The following is a 15,906-nucleotide window of genomic DNA, read 5'->3' as shown; positions in this document are numbered from 1 at the left end:
AATTACTGCACAGATCCTGAGACCACAATTTAAGAAGGGAAGAACCAGGACTGATTTTTTTACTCCTTTAACACCAAAGTCATCAAGTGATCTGGCAAGCAAAAGACTAATTCATACAGAAAATAACCATCAATTTGGCATGCATTGTGCAAAAAAAGAGATAGTAAAATACTGGATGAATGCCAGTTCTTAAATAGGATGAATAAGTTATGAGTTTCCCCAGCTAGGGTTATGACATAAATGGAAAAAGGATTTTAATTTCTTGAGGGACAAAAGTGATTAGTAGTCCATGCAAGTTAGGCAACATGTAACTGTGCCATACTGAACATGGAGGATCTTGGCAGTAGTGTTTCATCTGCATCTTTTTTCTGCTTTAAGTCTATCCCAGGTATATCTCTCGGAATTTCAATATATTTTCTGTTTGGTGTTCTGCAAACAGGTTTACTTATATTTATCCCTTGCCTTCTTTGCAGCATTGCAAGGAAAAAAGTGATTGGACCAAACTCGGAGCTTTATATGTTACTGCAAGAACTGGATGTGAACATTTTGATGATCTTCAGAAATTGTCTTTATGTATTGCTGAAATACTAACCTGCAATTCTGAGACAGACAGATCAGGAGTTCCTTTTTGCGATTTTGCTGATGCAGGTAAAATTAAGATGCAAGAAATACTTTTTGTTCAGCCATATTCTTTGTAGAGTTTTAAAAAGAGGCAAAAAAACAAATTCGTATACTGTTTTCTGAGTATTAGTTGATTTTATACATTACAATATTCAGAGTTTCTTGAAGTGCAAAAACCATCAGCTAAAATGCTCAATAGAAGCCATTTTCTAGTAGAAGTAAAATCCACTTAAAGTCGAAGTTCTGAAAGAAAAGCATTTGAGCTTTGTGAAATCAAAAAGAGAAACCAAAATTGGTGGTTTTTTAGTAAGAATGTCCTATTCTCAGGACAAAGGCAAATGTACTTAAGTATTGTCATGCGAAGTGTCACGCTCTTAATAGCATAAATAAACTTTAGAGCTGTAAATACAGCTCTACATACATTTGTATATTTCAAAACACATTGAACAGTGTTACATCATGTATGTAATTTGTACTTTATTTTCAGAATTATTTCATTCTCTAAAGAACCAAGAATTTCTGCAAGGGCTGGGTCCACAAAACACCTTCTTATTTTTCAGTAGTCCTGGCAGGTTTTCTTACCCCTTTCCTCCCTATGCCCCTTCATTTAAATATCTGCATCATTCTTACTAATAAGTTTGCAGAAAACTGAGGCTCAGTGAAGTGTCAGTAGGATATTAAAGCGCTTTATAATGGATGACTCAGATCTTTTTTCAACCTGTATTAACTACTAAAACATGATGAATATTTATTCCAGATATGTGTCATGACCTTCCTGACCACAGACTTTCATATTATAAAACAGCTATCACTGCTTCCAGTTGTGACACAGACAGAAGATTTTGGTGGGGCTTGGAACTTAGTCTGTCTTCCCTAGAGCAATGGTCTCCAAACTGATAGGCACCTCTGTCAGTAAAAAATTTTTGAGCACTCATCCCCAATTTATTTATTTTATTTATTTATAAATTATATACATGTAGGACTGCACTAATTAAGGACATTATAAAACATCAAAACATACACAAAAATAGAAATTAAAAATATGAGATAAAGATGAAATAAACACTACTTTTTAAAATGTTTTATTTATATTTCAGTATTTTATATATATTTATATTTAAAAATATTTTCTTCCCACACCTGAATGGATTGTTGTGCTCAAACCCCACTTTGGAGACCACTGCTCTAGAATACCAACAGTGCTTCCAAAGCAGTTATATAATATGGTTGGAAAAACTTGTAATTACTCCTTTCTGTAATTGCCAGCATTTCTTCATGGTGCCAGAAAATGCAAAGCTTACTTTACAAATAATGATGTTACTAAATTATGCCATTACATGTCCAAGCATCTTATGGATGAATTAGACTACTATGAAATAGTGTCTGAAGAAACTCTAGTTATTTACCCTACTTCTGGTGTTAAGACTTAGGAAGTTACTACTTTTAATGACAAATATTTCAGAAAGTATATTTAGTATTTTCACAATGACCGTGGTTTTCAAGTGTGTAATTTCTTTAAAACTGCATTTACATGTCAAATAAAAAAAATATTTTTTTTCTTTCCAGTAATAAAAAATTCACAACATAATGAAGCAGACAGAATTTTCATTGGAAGGATTGGGATAAGTGTAATGTATTCTTATCACAAAGTACTGCAGTGGATAAAGGTATACTGGACTATAGGAACCTGACTGGAAGGAAAAGAATGAGTAATTTCTTCTCTAGATGTTAAACTGTGTTTCTCTAGTTGAATGGCTGGATGTGCCACCTGCCTCCCCACCATCTTAGTACTTCTTAATTGTCATTCTGGATCAAAGCATTTTATTGTGCCTTTCTGAGCAGTAGTCTTCTATGGAGCCCATCATAACTTTGTCTTGCCACCTAGAAACTTGATTGTTAAGGTTCAGCCTTTGACTTTTCTGAGCTAAGGATGAATCTGGATTAGGAGACAGGTCTTCTTGAGATGCTGGGGCGAGGTGCTGATGGGATTGTTTCCCAGAAATGTCCCTTTCTTCTGTCTGGCAATACTGCTGTATTCTGAGACCTCCCAACTCAAGCAATATTTACAGAAGTTTGAGTGGGCCCTTTCCTGCACTGATGCTTCTGAACCTGACCCCAAATGGAATGGATAAGGCCAGGAAGACAGAAGTATAGCGAGGCTGCTACTGCACTTGGTGAACTGCTCATTCCCCAGAATGTCATTAGAAGTGCTTTTCTTCCATGGAATCTAGGGTTCTGAGTTCTGTGAATCTTGCAAAGATTTGGACTTCACAAAGAAATACCCTTTACAATCCTTTATTTCCTGTCAAGTACTATAAAGGGCCAGGGTTAAAAGACTAGACCTTTCACTGGATGTTTTACACTCTTTAGGCCTCATATGGTATTGATCATAAGTTCACTGCAGCAAGATCCATTTCAATGTTAAATTCATCTTTTTCTTCCTGGAAGAAAGCAGTGTATACCAAGCTGGATCTCCTATGCAATGCAACATGACCAGTGACAACATAAGAAATAATAAAACCCACAAATGATTTTGGAGTGTATTTTGGTCAGTGATCACATTCTGAACTTACCTTTGTGTCAATGGGTCTGATCCTTACAACTAATAATTTTGCTGTACTGGGGTGTTCCTCATCTGGTACAAGATGATTTCCAGCATGTATTTTTGTGAACAAAAGCAAACACTCTCCTTGTACCCTTTTGTCTCTTGGGGTTTTGTGAACTACCGTTGAGGAACCCTTTCTAGTTTGCATCAAAGGATTAAATATCTTTTGTACTATTGTCTCTAGGGGATGACCTTCAGGAATTCTGTTATGTAAAATGTGTGCGCTGCTTAGTCTGTTTCCAGGGTCAACCCAAGAACCAGGAGATATTTGATAGAGGTGCTTAGTCTAGAGGCAATACACCCGTTTTGATGAATCATTAATTTTGCAGCATCAGCTTGTTGAGTTGAATGGTCTTTAGCAGGTCCCTATCAAGCTGCAGCAGAGTGTGGTACTGTTTGGGAGTAAAGGGAAGGAGAGAGGGTCTTTGCATTAGCAGTTCTGTAGTACTGCACTAGAACTTTTATAAGCATTTTTGTTCCACAAAACTCAGCAGTTAGAACAGTTAAGATATTCCTGGCCATAGAAGAGGTAGTCTAAATTTTTGTTATTTAGGAGCTTTGCTTGGCTTGGGTTTTGGCTGTCTTCTTCAGCAGAGACAGCATATAATCAGTGTTTGTAGGGAAATGCCTTCATACATTTTAGCTGTTTTCCACATCCATCTTAAGGGAGATCCTGTTATTTGGGTTGCAGGACCTCTGGTATTCCAAGGAGGTTCATCTTCATGTCCTGATTTCAAAGGTGCAAGGTGTCAAAAGCATGTGTAGTGTTTCTGTTATATAACAGGAGTTACTAAAGTAGACAGTTCTTATGATACTATGATTTCTTCTTTGAGAGCGTTGTGTTGGGTATCAAACCCACCTCTCAACAGACTGCTCACCAAGATCCTCAAATAGTCTTGTAGACAGCCTGCATTGACCATACGGGACTGTGAATGACGTTGTGCTTTGAATTATTTTTGTCAGAACTGGCAGATCCCAAATTGATCTCTGCTTCAGGGATGAACTAGAACTGTCATTCCTACCTCTCTCCATCCAGTTTCACTCCATTATATGTATCAGATAAGTCCCTAATCCTGTGGTTATGGGCTAGTATCTGGTTGATCCCATGTCTTGTTTCTTCCAAAAAGTGGTCCGGAAAATAAGAGTGATGGATTTGTTCTTCCTGCTGTGCCCAAAGTAATTTTGGTTTTAGGATGTGCCATATGCCATTTTATGAATATGTTGGACTGCCTAAAGCTCTAGACGTGCTCTTCAGATCAGTTTCCCTTCACGAACATCAAACCTCTTTATCACATAGTTTTGATGCTTGGTGGCTCTCAGGGGTAAACTATCTATTCTCCTTGGTCTTGAAGAGAATATCCTTTGTAAGAACTAAGGAAAGTTTATAAAACCGATGTACTTTGAAAAAACACACAGATTTGAAACATGTGAATAGGTCTTCCATGGAGACAGCTCTTCAAGAAACACTAGACTACTTTCTGGATATTTACTTGTAGTGAATCCTGCAACATTAACGCTCCTTAGGAAGTGGATGAAATAGTTGCCAATGTCAACTCTTTCCTATCTTGAAGGACTTTGCTATGGTTTATTTTGACCCAACTTTTATTACTTCAGAGGGTTGGTCAGAGGTTCTTGTCCAATTAAGGATCTCATTCCACAACTGCATTTTACTTAGGTGCCTGTCCTTTATAGATCATTTGTGCTTATAGCTGCATGCTTTCCATCTTTCTGTAAAGACCCACTTCTTAGTGGCCCTTCCTTTTGCTAGAGGGATGGAATAGATTCAGATCCTCCTTAATTTTGTATTTTGTCTCTGGTTTGCACTTAGATTTCAAGTTTATATTTTGCTGTTAAAGTTGCACCTGAGTCTTTCTGGTGTGTATTTTTTCCCTTCAACCACATACATCTACAGTTGAATGGGTTCTTTGCACCTTAAATGTTAACTGCAATGATGTAGTTAGTATTCTTTTATGGGTTATGCTGAGATAAACCATTGCAGATACCTGTAGACCTTCAGAAGTCTCCAGTTTTGAGCATATGCCAGTCCATAGTACGTATGTGCATATGTATAAAGCATTTTCAAAAAACGAGCTACTTAGTAAGTTTCATCTTCTGTCAACTTCTCTGTTCTCCTAAACATCCCTTTCCCTCTACCTCCACGTCCCTCATTCTGCCACCACAATGCGTGCAGACATATGACCATGATTTTTAATAAACCACCTCCTCATCGATGCACCCACTAAGCAGGAGCTGAAACATGTCTAGTTTAGAGTTCCGTTTGTGTTGTGTTGCTTGACCAGCAAGCTGCAGCCAGACAGGACAAGCGCTGAATCCTGCCTGTCCTTGCCTTGCTGGGGACACTAATTTGATATCCCACCTTGACTTGATCATCGTCTTTTTTAGATTGATGAGATCTTAATTATCTTTGAGACTGCTACCTTTCTTCCATCTTTGAAAAGGTCAGCCAAAAAGTTTTTAAGGGGAAGCTTCTGTAGGAAACCAGTCTAAATATCAACCTGGAATACGATGATAAAGTTGTTGGTTGTTATACTGTTGGCCAGATAGGCCCAACTTTTTCCAGCTTATTGTCCTGCTGGGTACAACTATGTTTTCTTTGGCTTATGCTGGAGTAATTATTTCAGTTTTAACAATGACGCCTCTGCTGCAAAATGAAAAGTCCCTGTATGAACTTTTTAGAATGTTATATGTTGTATAGTGCTGAATGGAATCAAAAGAGTAAAAATATTAATATACTAAAGTAAGCAAATACAAATTAATTACAAAGTATATTAAAAATACTGTATAGGAACGTTATATAGTAGCTGTTCAGCAATGGGTTGGTGGGGTTTTTTTGCCTACACAGTCAAAAAAACCTTACTACTCATTAGAAATTTTACTATACTTCCCCCCTCCCCCCGCCCCCCAACTCTGTTTGGATAACTAAACTGATGCCTATAAACCTGTATCACCAAATTAAATCAGCTGTATTTTGTGTAAATATACTCTGTTCACTGGTATCATTGCTTTCTCTGATCTTCCCCCTTTTCCTTCTCTCTCTTATGCTAGGGAAGGAAGGTTTTGGATAAATTGCATGAGCTACAGATACATTTTACAGTCTTGAAAGGACTTATAGGTTCAGAGAGGTTAGCATCAAGATGTCAAATTGTTAATAAAGCTGCAGAAATTTTTCTTAAAACTGGAAGCTTGGATGGAGCGACATGGGTATTGAGAGGTAAGCTTGTCTTACAAAAAACCTGAGTTTTGACTTAAATTTGAACAGTCCCCTTCTATGACAGATTTCAGATAAAAGTTACAACCTGGTCTATGTTATTAAGTAAAGTTAATAATACTGGGACAACGAAAATAAAACGTGACCCATCTTCCTGGTTAGTAGTATTCTTGATACGCATAAGAAATATTATGACTAATACCAAATCTTTTTCAGAAAAGTTTTCACAGTAGTCTGCCATCAACACCATTCTGCTCAAAAGTCTACCATAATAAGGGAGGGGTGCAGCTTGGAAAGTGGCCCTGGCCCATGTATATTTCCTTTGAGCCAGGTGACCTTCAGTGTCAAAAAATTTTCAGGCTTGGGTCAATGCATTGTTTCTTTACCTCTCACAGTATCCACATTTTGTAAAATAGCTTTAGAATAGTACCATATTTCTGCAATTAAATAATGCATAATTACTGGGTTTTTGGAATTCTGATCTGCTGAAAAGAAAAGAAACTCAAGTATAAACAAGAATAGAAGGTGTTCTATAAAGTAATATTGAGGATGTAAAATTTGCTATTCAATTTTATAGATGTACATAGATATATACGTATTTATAGACACACATATATTTATATATGCCACTGACAGTCCATTTTACTACTGTGATATTTAATAAAAGGGGTTATTTACAATAAAAAGGTTCAGAGAATCTATCTGAGAAGCATTAGTGATAAGGAATGAATTATTAATAACTAGAACTGCATTTTCTGTGAAATTCTGAAATTTGTTTTCTGCTACAGTTTACAGTATATTCTTAATGGCCAAAAGTCTCAGCATCCAGCAGTTTCAGTTCATAGAAATAACACTGCACTGTTGTTTGCCACAGAGTCAGAGTGGACCACAAATGCACCATTGTGGCCCTGTGATAAAATGGACATTCTCAATCGACATAATCTGTTATGTACACTAGTGCACAAATACTTGAGGAAGAGTTTATACAGGCAAGCTTTTGAAGTTCTGCAGAACTTACCAGGTTTTCAAAATCATTCTGGTAAGTAAAGAAAAAGGTACTGCGTTAAGAGCTAAAAATTTAACAGATGATTCCATACTGTTCTTTTTGTTTGTTTTCCGGCTAAAATTGGTTGAAGAAGTAAGATGGTTTTAGACAAGCCCTTTTTTTTTTTTTTTTTTTTTTTTTTTTTACAAAGAGTGTAGGGTCAGCTAAAATATGTGTTGTACTCTGCAGCTCTTGCTGCACAGGCACACACACACACGCACGTGCACACATACGCACGTGTACATGCACACGCATGTACACACACACACAGAGTTTATACACCTGTCCTCTTTTTCCAGTTGGTTCAGTTATACAGGGCAAGAGGAAAGACCCACTAAATTTTTAAGGATCATACACAGTCTATACAAGAAGATAAAATAGGGATATTGTTGGGGTGATTCATTTTTATCTTCACTTCAGATGAATGCATTGCTTTTTCTATAACTGAGCTAGTTAGCCTAGGCTTCTTTTACACACTATGTTAAGAACTGAGTGCTCTTTTGGGCTCAATTTATCTGACAAACTTTGGATGTGTACTTCAGGATGAGATGCGTAGTTACTTAGGCTCTACTGAGGAAACCGCAGCTGATTCCTGTGTCTAGGTCTCAGTCCTATTGCCAGTGTATGCTTTTGGGTACATTAGGAGAGCTTAGTTGGAAGACCATCTACTTCGAGAATCCCAAAAGGATCTAGTCCTTTGAGGCATGAGGTGGATACAAGGCTGCTCGGTCCTGCCAAGAAGGGGACAGTTGAGAGAAGTGGACAGTTCAGAGTAAGAGTGGAAGCAGAACTTGAAGCACCAAGGTGATTTTTATTGGTGCAAATTTTAAGTCTGAGCAATCAGGTGAAGACTGTATTTATAGGCTTGGGCAAGTGAATATATTTTTATCTGATCCTATTGTTTTTGGCAGCAAATTATTACTTGCACCTTAACAGTTCTCTTTCACAACATGAATGAATTAACTGTATGAAAAGACTTTTGATGAGTAAAGCGTTATTGTAAGTTATCTCAACCTTGTTCCATTTTGCTGATAGAAGCAAGAGTCCTGATTTAGGTACTGATTGAAAAGCAATTCTTCAATTAGATTTGCATTTGACTTAATTCAGTAGTTAATATCCTTCATTTCATTTCAGATACTGTAGATGTTTCTCAGTACAGCTGCCTTTTTAACAAGCTGATAAATGCCTGTTTTGAGAGCAAGAACCTTGGGGTCTCATCTTCTGCAGTAGACTTCATGCTTTCAAAAAACATAGCTATTGATTTTTCTTTACTTAGAAGATTAATCACAGCTTTGGGAAGAAGTTCTTTGTGGTCTAAAGCTAGGACCTATTACAAAAGTAAGTTGCTGCTTAAACAATATCCTTCCCTTATGTTCTTTGGGTAACATATGCTCATAACAGCTCAGTAGGTTGGGGAGAAATGGGTAAGAGTGTACTTCGTAAGAAGAAACAGTACTTTCTGTGTCACTATCAGGAATCTATTTGTAACCAAAATGTTTATTGGGAAATGGTGACGGTTGAAAATATGAATCAGTGCATACTACCTGGCATGAAATAAATGTAATTCTGATAAAATTAATTATTACATTCAGTTTTAGAATTTCAAAAATGTGAACCCTGAAATGGTTAAAAAGTGCATCATCTTCATTTTTTCATCTAAGCAAATTAGATTTCCTTATAATTCTGTTTAGAGCTGTGGTGGTAAAATTATTAATACTTAAGATTTGAGAGGTCTGGCTAAGAAGTTTATCCTAACTAAAAGAAAATTCTTTTCAACTAAAAGCTAACAGTCTGTGATTGTTTTTAACTACCCTCTTCTGAGCTAAGATAATACTGGATGTGCCACTCTGAAAAGGTCCGCCAAGAGCCATCTCTCCATATTGTCACATTATTTACTGTTTGATGCCATCTTAGAATTGTGGTGGTTAGCAAGCTACTTAAGGAGTCCATACCTCCCGGGATGGATACTTGGCTTTCTTAACATCGAAATGATTATTTTTCCTCACCTCTTTTTTTTTTTTTTTTTTTCTTCTCTGAAATGTTATATAGGCTGGGTTTCTGGGATCACTTGGCAGAGGACAGGAGAGCAAAAGGGGAGATGCTGTTCAAATGTCCTCTCACTGTGATCATAGTTAATAAAGCTGCTGTCTGACCTGTCCTAAACTATACTTGTGTTACTATGCACTTGGAATCCCCAGATGTCTGACAGAGCTTTTTAATCATTGCTGATAATATTAATTGATAAAAATAACATTTTACAACAGTGAATATTATGAGTTAATACTATTTGCTGTGTTCTCAAATCAGGCCATTTCATAGGTGAAATAGTAAAATCCATTAAGAGTTCGGGGTTGGGGTTTTTTCCTACATTCTTAGCCACATACCAAAGAAAACAGATCTATGTTCAGTATTGGTAATCCTAATTCATTACGTTTCTGCATTTACTCTCAGGTGCTTTATCATTGGGTTGCTACCCACCACTGCAGGGAAATTTATATCACAAACTTTTGACGATTCCGTCTTACCTGTCTGAGGTTGAGATGCTGTTGGCCATTGAAATATTTCTTGTTTCAAATGCCAGTGATATTCAAAGTCCGATGGCTACTAGTCAGACTCTTCAAATAGTACTGAAAAGGTTTGTTGTCAGATATGTACCATTTTGATTGCATTTATCTGTGTGGTCATGTAGTTAATGAGAGATCTTGCTTTCCATCGGCTGGGAAAGAGAATGCTTGGTTTTAACCTTGTTTTTAATCCTTGTTTCTAAACTGGTTAGAGAACAGTAAATTTGGGGGTTTTTTTAATCATTATTATTTTTACATGTGTGTAGCAGAAAAGTAACTGTTCCAGAGTGATATTGGCCTCTGTTCCCTAACTGAATGTGTCTACTGCACTAAGAGTGTATTGTATTTTCAAAAACAGGATAGCTTGATATCTTGGTGTATAGATTCTTGTGTTGTGGTTAAGCAGTGGAGTAGAAGGGCACAGTCAAAATGTTAGTCCTTTCAAAAAGCAGATCTAACATTTCTTGGCTGTTTTTTGGAAAGTGCATGAAGCCATTTTACTTGATTCTCTTTACAGGGGATATCTCAGTATTAAATTTGTTAGATTTTTTTCTCCTTTCTGTAAATCTTAATACCTTCAGATAAAAATGTGTTTTGTTGCTTTTTCCTTTTGTCCATAAACCACCAACCACTGTCACTAGATTATACCTATAATTTATTTTTCAAGACCTCATTTTTTCTGAGACTGACTGGCTCAGCATCAAAATGTGAAACTGCATAGAAAAGCTACATTTGTTAAGAAGGATGAACAGGGGCATGTCAAACTTGAGTACTCTGTCTTCTTTCCCCTCTACCCTTAATACATCTCTTAATATTGTTCTTTTGATAAATGGGAAGATTTCTGTCTGTTGTTTTCATGTGTATGCTATTGCACCTCTGCTTGTTTGCTTAAAGAGTAAGTTCTGCTCTTGCAAAAACATAGGCATGTCACTTAGGCACATCCTTATTCCAAAAGTGATTACATGCCAAAAATGAGTAATCCTTTTGGATTCAAGCATGTACATGTATTCTTGCTGTATCCAGTTCATTAAATGGTTTGCACTCCTTTACTGAATTTTCCAGCCCAGAGTCAAACATTTCTTCATGAAATGTGCTGTGAATATTGCAGACCTACTTTGCACTGGCATGAAATCCTATTACATTACCATAAAATATGTTAAAAATACACTTTTTCTAACCTTTTAATTCTTCAGAATAATCAGCTAAAATTTGTCTAGAAAATAACATAATCTATTATAAGTGAAGTGAACACAAGGCATTATTTTAATGTTTTTGTAATCTTGTTGCCAGTATAAAGCATCAGGCAAGTGACATAGGGCCTGTATGGTATCTAATTTTGTATTTATGAAAATTCACTTACAGATCTGAAGATCAGACAGTTCAGAATAACAGTGACTATCAAGCAGCAGTGGAGAGACTGATCCTGGCTGCTCGTGTATCTGATCCAAAGCTTTTTCTTAAGCATATGACAATGAATGTTAATATGGAAGAAGTTTACAGGTTGGAGCTTACATCTGCTCTAAAATGGCTTCAGGAGAATATGAAATGGGCTGGGAAGGTCTGGCTGTTTCAGTAGTCATTAAATAGTAAAGACTTTTGGGTTTTAATGGTTAAAGCAATCATTGTTGAAAATAATACAAATTAATAAAGGCAGTTCCCACTATGTTCAGATTGTGCCTTACTGATTTACAGCAAGGCTTCTAACTCAATTTGTGTTTTTAAATACTTGTATTGATGATAATGCAGATAGTAGCACAGAAAGAGTAATTTTTTTCCCTAACTATATAGATTGTCACACTGATTTACATAGATGTTTTGTAATGGCATCATTAGCTAATGAGGAAGCTGCAGCCTCAGAACCTACATTCTCCTTTTTTTACGGAGTATCTAGCACTAACTGTTACTCTTCTCCCAGCAGGTTATAGTATATAAGTGCATTGATTGAGTGTATCTGCTGTTCTTGAGTGAGACATTTTCCACATTGCCTCATAGTCTGTAGAAGTAATACGTTTCCTTTTGTCTTCCTCACAGTATCTTGTGAGGATATTGTCCCATCTGTGTGCCCCTTAGATCTTAATTTCCTTACTCCAAAAACACAATAAAAAGCACTGAGAATAAAATAACTTCAAAATCACTTGAGACATGCCTAACTTAGGATACCTTCCTTCACAGAACTGAGCCTACTCAAGTTGCTCACAGCTGAAGGTTTAGTTGTGTCTTGATAATAACTTGTATATGGCTTGACATTTGTATATATGTATACTTCCACTGAAAAGGAAAACTTGCTTTCTCCCTTGATTGTGCTCTTAGAGGGAAGTGGTTTTGCCCATTTTTCAGTTTCTGCCAACTGCATGATGAGATGGAGGCTTCTAGCAAGCTGGTTCTAGCATTCCTGGTTCTTCAGGGATTCTTCTTTTTTCCACCTGCAAATCCTGAATCAGATTCAGAGCATGAATTGCTTAAGTCACACTTTATCTACTGATCTGCAGCCTGAGTAAGAAGAACCAAACGTTTTGTATAAGAAAACTCTCGTGGCAAATCAATGGGACCTCAAAGTATCAACCTCAAAGTTGATACTTGCCTCAGCTCCCCACTTCTGTAGTGTTAGTTTAGATCGCCAGTACCAACCTTCACAAACATGCCAATAATACAGCTTTTTTGGTCATGCTCTCGATCCCCTTTAGAGCTTTCTGTGCTGAAAATTTCTGCTCTCTTGGGTATAGAAGTTCATGGGGTTTTTTAAGGCTGTTGCATCATAAGTGAGATTAAGATGGTGGCATAAGCCCTCAATGTTTGAAAAATCTTTCCCTCCTTTGGGGCAGCATGAGTCTCTTCCCAGTTCCAGCAGCATTATTGCAGGTGTCCTTTGCACCTCTTGAATTATGAAAGCCATCATGATCTTAGCGCTGGATGGTTGTGGGGGGTTTTGGACAGGTGTCAGTATTTTTTTTGCTTGGGGGGGTTGCCACTCTAGCCCTGAGGTTCATGCCATTAATCTGATGTCATTAATCTGATCGACATTTGTTAGATTCCTGACCCTCTTCAGGGTCAGGTCCTGACCCTTTTTGATACCATTGCTCATCCAGTCTGTCTGGGAGTTGCTACTGGAAGAGAGAGGATTGAATCTGATGACCTCCACGATCCCTGCCTTCCTCCTATGCCACCTGTACAGAAAAATGCAAGGATAGAGGCTGTTGTGTTTTCACAGGCTATCATTCTTCTGTAGGGATCTCATCTGCTTTCCTTCTAAAAAAATGGTAGATTCAGTACTAACAATCTGATGGCATTTCTTTAAAAGCCCCTTACCTCAAAATTTCTCTTGAAGAACAGTTGACACTAGTTCAAACAAACTTTGGGTTCCACTGCTTGGTATTCACCAAGGTGGCTCTGCCCATTTGTAAGGCTATCCACCTGATCAAATCCAGTAGCATTCTGCTCCTTTTGTTTCCCAGTAGCTGGAGGACTGGGTAAGAAGTGGTCAGGTTTCAGATGAGGGATCTAAACTGATGTTCTTCCAGCCACTCCAGCATTAGTGGCAAGAGCAATTTTGGAAGTTTTCAACAAACTAAAACTGGCAGGGAGAAACTAAGTCATTTTTGCTAATTACTTTTTGTAAGATCCTTTGTAGCTTAATCTCCCTTGGAATTAGACAGAAGCTATCTGAACCTCTGCTAAATCCCGTATTTCTGTAAGCGATACCAGATGTGGCTAATACTGTGTGTGAGAGACGCAGAAGGACAAAATTCTCTCAGTAATCTGTATGGCTTCAAAGCTTAGGATGTCCTAGAGACAGCATTATTTTTTCTATTATAAGCAACCTTGAATTTTCACTTAGATCATCCCCAGAAAAAAATTCCAAATGTTGCTTTATTTTTCAGACAGAGGTTAATCATTGACCTTCTAGCTTAACTTGGAACTGTGTAAAATTTGTGCCGTGTTTTGGCTGCATCTCTTGAGTATCATCTTCAGCTGATAGGATGCAATCTCAGTCGTCTTCTATATTAACAAGCAAAGCAAGCTTCCCACATTATTGCTCAGAAGTTTTGTTACAACTGGTGCATCTGGTGTTTCTGTCAATATAGTGTTTCTCCCTATCATCGTGATAAGCCGGTAGGCAATTTAAACAACTTAACAGTAAAGTCCTGTATTTCACATTTTTGTACTGTCTGGGTCCATTTGAAATACTATACAAATCTGGTCAGTTTGATGTATATCAAAATGCCAGAAAAGTTTATTGAGCAACATTTTCAGTACCATTTTGGTGACAGAAATTCCATGTGCTATACAGGACAAAACTCCAATGTGGAATGGAAACAAGCCTGGAAAGATGAAAAAAAAGTTCCAAAGAATAAAGTTAAGTACAACAGAGACAATGCAGTTTTGCAGAGCCAGCCACTCAGTAGACAATATCCATGTTTTTGCATTTCTCCAGGTATAAGTTACTGTTTCTTAGTAGCTGAAAGAACTTCTGTGTTTGAGATTAAGCAACTCATTTGATATATTTAATTTTTCATATAGGAAATAAAATGTATGTTTACCTGTTTGCAGAGACAGAAAAATGTGCAAAAAAACTTTCCTGTGTTGCGCTCAGTACCTAGGTCTAGACAACGCTGTGCTCCTTCAGTATGTTGTTAGATGCATGAGAAATTCTCTTTGTGAAAATCTTTCTTCAATTTTCGCTGATTACAAGGTATGCTTCTGGAAAGATTACTTTTGTTAGGTATGGTCAGGTTCTTGTAACTAAACCAGAATAATGTTGTTTGGAAGACTTACCACAATTTTATTTCTAAGCATTGATAGTTTTGGGAGTTTCTTAACCCACATCGGGGACAGAGTTGAGACGCTGGAAATAGAAGCTTGAGAGTTTTATGATGTTTCATGAAGAGCAATTGGGGGGATCATTTTGGAGGAGTTGTTAAGATGTTAATAAACATTTTTTATTCTTTATATGAAGTATACAAAATATCTGTGAGTCAGTATTGTCATTAAATTATTTAATTCTGTTCAGATCCCTGTAATTAATATTCTTAGGTATCCCGGAGGATAGGCAAATGGCAATGTAGATGTGGAGAGTTTTAATATCTCATAACTACTACAAGAATCTAGAGTATGATACGCTACATGAGGAGGTTAAGAGTGTATGAAATCAGTCAGACGATGCAGTTTTTTGCCACGCCATAGCACATAATGTAGCAAATGCTCATGAATAAATTGAGCTGAAACTCCCAGCTGTGGACATGGCCAGCTTCCAGTTTTAACTACAGACTCGAGTGGAGGCTACAGCTAGGCCTATGGGCTGTGCTCAGTTCGCTGCAGAATTCTAATGGGTGTTAGTGAGAGTTTCACATGAGGAGAAATAGTAAAAATAAATGTCTCTGGTGTAGTAATCGAACTTTTCATTACCAAATTCTTCATGCCGTACTCCTCAGCTTAGTAAAATATGGCCACATTAAGAGCAATTACTAGTTCATGGTTTTGTCCTGTCATATTCTCCAGATACATCTTCCATCTTTGCGGGGTTTTTTTTTTCTTGCAAATCCCAGGTCTATGTTTTTCAGTCTTAACCCCTTCTGCATAACTGTTTTCTAAAATGACTAGTATGATGACTACTATAAGAAAGGAATGATGACATTATTGACCTTGGAGCTTCTATGCCATTGCATGTGATGGGACTGGAGAAACTCATGCTGCTTTTTGACTATCTGCAGACTGAGGACCTGAAGAGAAACATTCAGAAGTGTCTCTGCTGCTTTCGCTGAGCCAGTGGGATGAATCCTGGCAACTGATAGGGAATAATGAGACCAGAAAAAGCCACAATACTACTGCAGTGGAATGTTGTGGT

At 37.2% G+C, this 15,906-nt stretch overlaps 1 protein-coding gene across 1 annotated transcript in view; it reads left to right on the top strand.

Moving 5' to 3' along the window:
- Window positions 1–14,395, top strand: part of TOPAZ1 (testis and ovary specific TOPAZ 1) — a 43,634-nt gene extending 29,239 nt beyond the window's left edge. The window contains exons 14-21 of the mRNA XM_059819046.1: window positions 474–648; window positions 2,188–2,288; window positions 6,293–6,458; window positions 7,330–7,494; window positions 8,635–8,838; window positions 9,952–10,135; window positions 11,427–11,622; window positions 14,333–14,395. Coding sequence (XP_059675029.1) covers window positions 474–648; window positions 2,188–2,288; window positions 6,293–6,458; window positions 7,330–7,494; window positions 8,635–8,838; window positions 9,952–10,135; window positions 11,427–11,622; window positions 14,333–14,395 — 1,254 coding nt within the window. The remainder of the gene's footprint in view (window positions 1–473; window positions 649–2,187; window positions 2,289–6,292; window positions 6,459–7,329; window positions 7,495–8,634; window positions 8,839–9,951; window positions 10,136–11,426; window positions 11,623–14,332) is intronic.
- Window positions 14,396–15,906: the final 1,511 nt, after the last annotated feature.

Source organism: Gavia stellata, chromosome 6 (assembly GCF_030936135.1).
Source record: "Gavia stellata isolate bGavSte3 chromosome 6, bGavSte3.hap2, whole genome shotgun sequence".
Classification (NCBI taxonomy): Eukaryota; Metazoa; Chordata; class Aves; order Gaviiformes; family Gaviidae; genus Gavia; species Gavia stellata.
Note: the sequence above shows the minus strand (reverse complement) of the source record. Positions and strands in the feature narration are given on the sequence as shown.